This window comes from Mesitornis unicolor, unplaced genomic scaffold, assembly GCF_000695765.1.
Source record: "Mesitornis unicolor isolate BGI_N332 unplaced genomic scaffold, ASM69576v1 scaffold13376, whole genome shotgun sequence".
NCBI lineage: Eukaryota > Metazoa > Chordata > Aves > Mesitornithiformes > Mesitornithidae > Mesitornis > Mesitornis unicolor.
The window spans coordinates 1-3,751 of NW_010188955.1; the positions used below are offsets into that span (position 1 = coordinate 1).

The 3,751-nt window shown below is 49.2% G+C and overlaps 1 protein-coding gene across 1 annotated transcript; it reads right to left on the minus strand.

Moving 5' to 3' along the window:
• Window positions 1–609: 609 nt before the first annotated feature.
• On the minus strand, window positions 610–2,020 carry LOC104535282 (microtubule-associated proteins 1A/1B light chain 3C-like; the record flags this gene model as incomplete). Its single annotated transcript, XM_010185905.1, has 4 exons — window positions 610–835; window positions 1,612–1,718; window positions 1,833–1,888; window positions 1,966–2,020. Coding segments are annotated over 4 exons (444 nt in total), but the record flags the coding sequence as incomplete, so codon positions are not given.
• Window positions 2,021–3,751: the final 1,731 nt, after the last annotated feature.

Consider the following 3,751-nt stretch of genomic DNA (forward strand, 5'->3'; position numbering starts at 1 on the left):
TAACCCAAAAGGCAGGGGCTGGGGGTCCAAATAACCCCACTAAACCCCAAAGGTGAGGGTTGGGGTCCACCAAAAGAAAATAGGCGAAGGGTTGGGGTCCAAAAACCCAAAAAGGTGAAGGTTGGGGTTCAAAACAAACCTAAAAAGTGAAGGTTGGAGGTCCAAAACAAGAAAAGGCAAGAGTTGGGCATCCAAAAAACCCAAAAAGGTGAGGGTTGGGGGTCCAAAGAAACCAAAAGGTGAGGGTTGGGGTCCACCAGAAGAGAAAGGCAAAAGGTTGGGGGTCCAAAACAAACCCCAAAGGGGAGGGCTGGGATCAAAAAAAATCCCAAAAGGTGAGAGTTGGGAGTCCAAAACCAAGAAAAGGTGAGGATTGGGGTCCAAAAAACAAGAAAGGCAAAGGTTTGGGTCCAAAAAAGTCTAGGGTTGGTGCTCACCAAAATAAAAATACCCTAAAGGGCAAGGGTTGAGGGTTCCAAACAAACCCAAAAGGTGAAGGTTGGGGTCCACCAAAACCAAAGGCAAAGGGGTTGGGGTCCAGCTACAATTTGGGGCTCCCTGCAGATTCCAAGCCGGGTTAGGAGAGATCCATCCACACCCTCACCGGCATCAGGGTCCTGAGGTGAGCAGCCCTGAGGCCACGGAGGTGGCAGGGGCGGTCGAGGAGGAGGAGGAGCTGCCAAACATCTCCTGGGAGGCGTAGGTGAGGTAGAGGAAGCCGTCCTCGTCCTTGTTGTCCTGGTAGAGCTCCTGCATGGTGATGGCCATGTTGGGCAGCCCCTTGTTGTTCACCAGCAGGTAGAAGGTTTGGGAGGAGGCCAGGCAGAGCCGCGTCCTGCCAAGGGGGGAGATGATGGAGGTGAGGGTTGGGTGGACTTGATTTTGGGGATCATGCCCAACCGTAACAATTCTATTGCCCAGGGGTGAGGATTGGTTGGACTTGATGATCTTAGAGGTCTTTTCCAACCGTAACTCATCCCATCCACGTGGGCCACGGTGGTTGTGGTCCATCCCAAAGTGATCAAGCTTCAGCATCTCCTCCCTCTGGTTCCAGGCACCCATGGGTGTGAAGATGGGGTGCTAAGACACACCCAGCTGCACCCCAAAAACCTCTCTAAGGGTCAACACCCAGCCATGAGCTCCCACCTCCAGCTGAGCTGTGTTGGTCCTTAGCGAGGGGGATTTCAAGCAGAGCACAAAGGTTTCACCTCAGCTGCACCAGTGCTGCTAATCACCTACCCCCAATTAGCAAATTACCCCGTGGGAAGAAGAGCTAATTATCAGCTTTTATCCCAGCAAGGGAAAGGGAATGGTGCCATAATGGTTGGACTGGGTGATCTTCAAGGTCTTCTCCAACCAAATGACTCCATGATTCTATGATAAGGCACTGGTGAGCAAAAGCTCTTTGCTAATTGCCAAGCCTAATTGCAAAAGGCTAATTAATCACATTAGGCTAAACTAAAACCTGTGGAGCAGCCAAAGGGGCTTCCAAGCCAAGCTGCTGCCTGAGACCAGCTGGGTCTGGACTGGGTTTTTGCACTGGTCCAGGGCTGTGGACCCCCAACCTTGCCCCAAACAGGCCTTGGTCACACTGTGACCTTCATCTCTTACCTCAAGGTGACAGCAAATTGGGACAGGGGCAGGTCCTGGGACACCAGAAACTTGGTCCTGCTCAAGGGGGGCAAGGTCTTCTCCTTCTGGTAGCGCTCCACAACCACCTGCAGCCAGAGGAAGATGCTGGAGGGGGAGACGGGGACTGGGAGGCTTTGGGAACACCCAGAGAAGCAGAGCTGTGGCCTTCAGCACCAAGCCATGAAGTCTTGAGCCCTTACCGGGATCTTGTTGGGGTATTTTAGCCGGATTTCTGTCACTTCATGCATCCTGGTGGCTGTGGAAGAGAGAAGAAGGGGCAGTAAGTGCATCCCCATCACCGCGTGGTTGCTCCCCTCATCCCCAGTAACGCACCGAGGCTTTTCCTCTGCTTGAAGGGGCGAGAGCTGCTGTCTCCTGGGTACATCTTCTGGAAGGACCAGCAGGCAGGCAGAGGCACAGGCAAGATCTGAACCTTCCCATGGGCAGGGCCTGGGGGCTGAGCTCCTGATATAGGCTCAGCCCTGCCCACCTGGGCTGGGGAAGGAGGGGCTGGGATGCTCAGCTGGGTGTTGGGATGCTCAGCTGGGTGTTGGGCTCTGTTGGGGGCTGTTGGGCTCCACTGGGGGCTGTTGGGCTTCTCTGGGCTCCATTGGGTGCTCCTGGGCACTGCTGGGCTCCACTGGGGGCTGTTGGGCTTGGTTGCGTGCTCCTGGGCACTGCTGGGCTCTGTTGGGGGCTGCTGGGTGTTGCTGGGATGGATGGATGGGTGGGTGAGTGGGTGGATGGATAGAAAATGAAGAGGAAGAGAAACTGAAGAGGAAAAGACAAAAAGAAGGAAAGAGAAGAAGAAAAGATGAAGAGGAGATGAAGAAGAAAATGTGATGAAGAAGAAAAGAAGACGAAGAGAAAAAGAAAAGGAGAAGATGAGATGAGGAGAAGATGAAGAGGAGGAAGAGAAGAAGAGGAGGAAGAGAAGAAGAAGAAGAAGAGGAAGAAGAGGAGGAGGAAGAGAAGAGGAAGAAGAGGAGGAGGAAGAGAAGAGAATGGAAGAAGCTGGGAAGAATATGTTCCCACATAAAAGAAACATTTAACCACATAACCTTATCAGTTGTTTGGTTTAATATTAATCAAATTAGTCAAAAGAAAACAAAACCAAAATAAAAATTCAAGTAATTTATTTAATTGATTATACTATCCTCTTCCAATAGTAGACAAACTAGTAGTCAATAGTAGGTTGTGTGTTGCTTGTCTTATAATCACGACTAAGAGCTACTGTAGTAAACCTCAGAGTCCCAACCAGCAGCAAATGTGTTAGGCTTATACCTCTGTAACCCTCAATTTCAGCTTCACAGTCCCAAGCTTTGGGAAGAGGAGGAAGAGGAGGAGGAGGAAGAGAAGAAGAGGAAGAAGAGGAAGAATAGGAGGAAGAGGAGGAAGAGAAGAGGAGGAAGAGAAGAAAAAGAAGAAGAGGAGAAAGAACAACAACAACAACAACTGGGGTTTTCTCCTTACAGACATTCTGGGGAGCCGTGGCCATGCCCTAGCACCCAGCCTCACGCCCATGGGTGCTGTTGGGTGACTGGCACCAGAGGGAGTCGATGCTGAAGCCTGGTCCTGTCAGAACGGACCAAGGATTTCAGGTCCCTAATTTTCCCTTAATTTAACGAAGTGGATTCACCTCCCTGGGGACAGGACCCGGTGGGAGGATGGCGGCACCAGTGCCAGCCCAGCGTCCCCACCGTACTCCAGAGGTGCTTTTATTTTCTCCATGGGCTGATTTATCCCAGAGAAATCTTCATTTTGAAGCTTTTTCTCTCCCAGGGTTCATAGGAAAGGTCCTGGAAGCTGAGCGAACGATTCTGGTGATGCGGCTATGCCGTGGTAGACATTATCAATAGTTATTGTCGATATTTCTAATCAATATTTATCATCGATATTTATAATCGATAGATAGCATTTATACTTATTATTGATGTTTATTGGAAAGGTTTATTATCAATATTTGTTACAGCTATTTAGTATCAATAATTGTTACCTGTATTTATAGTCAATGTCTATTATCAATATTTATCATCAATATTTATGATCTATATTCATTACCGATATGTTCAACTTTTATTATCTACATTTATTATTGATATTTATTATCTATCTTTAT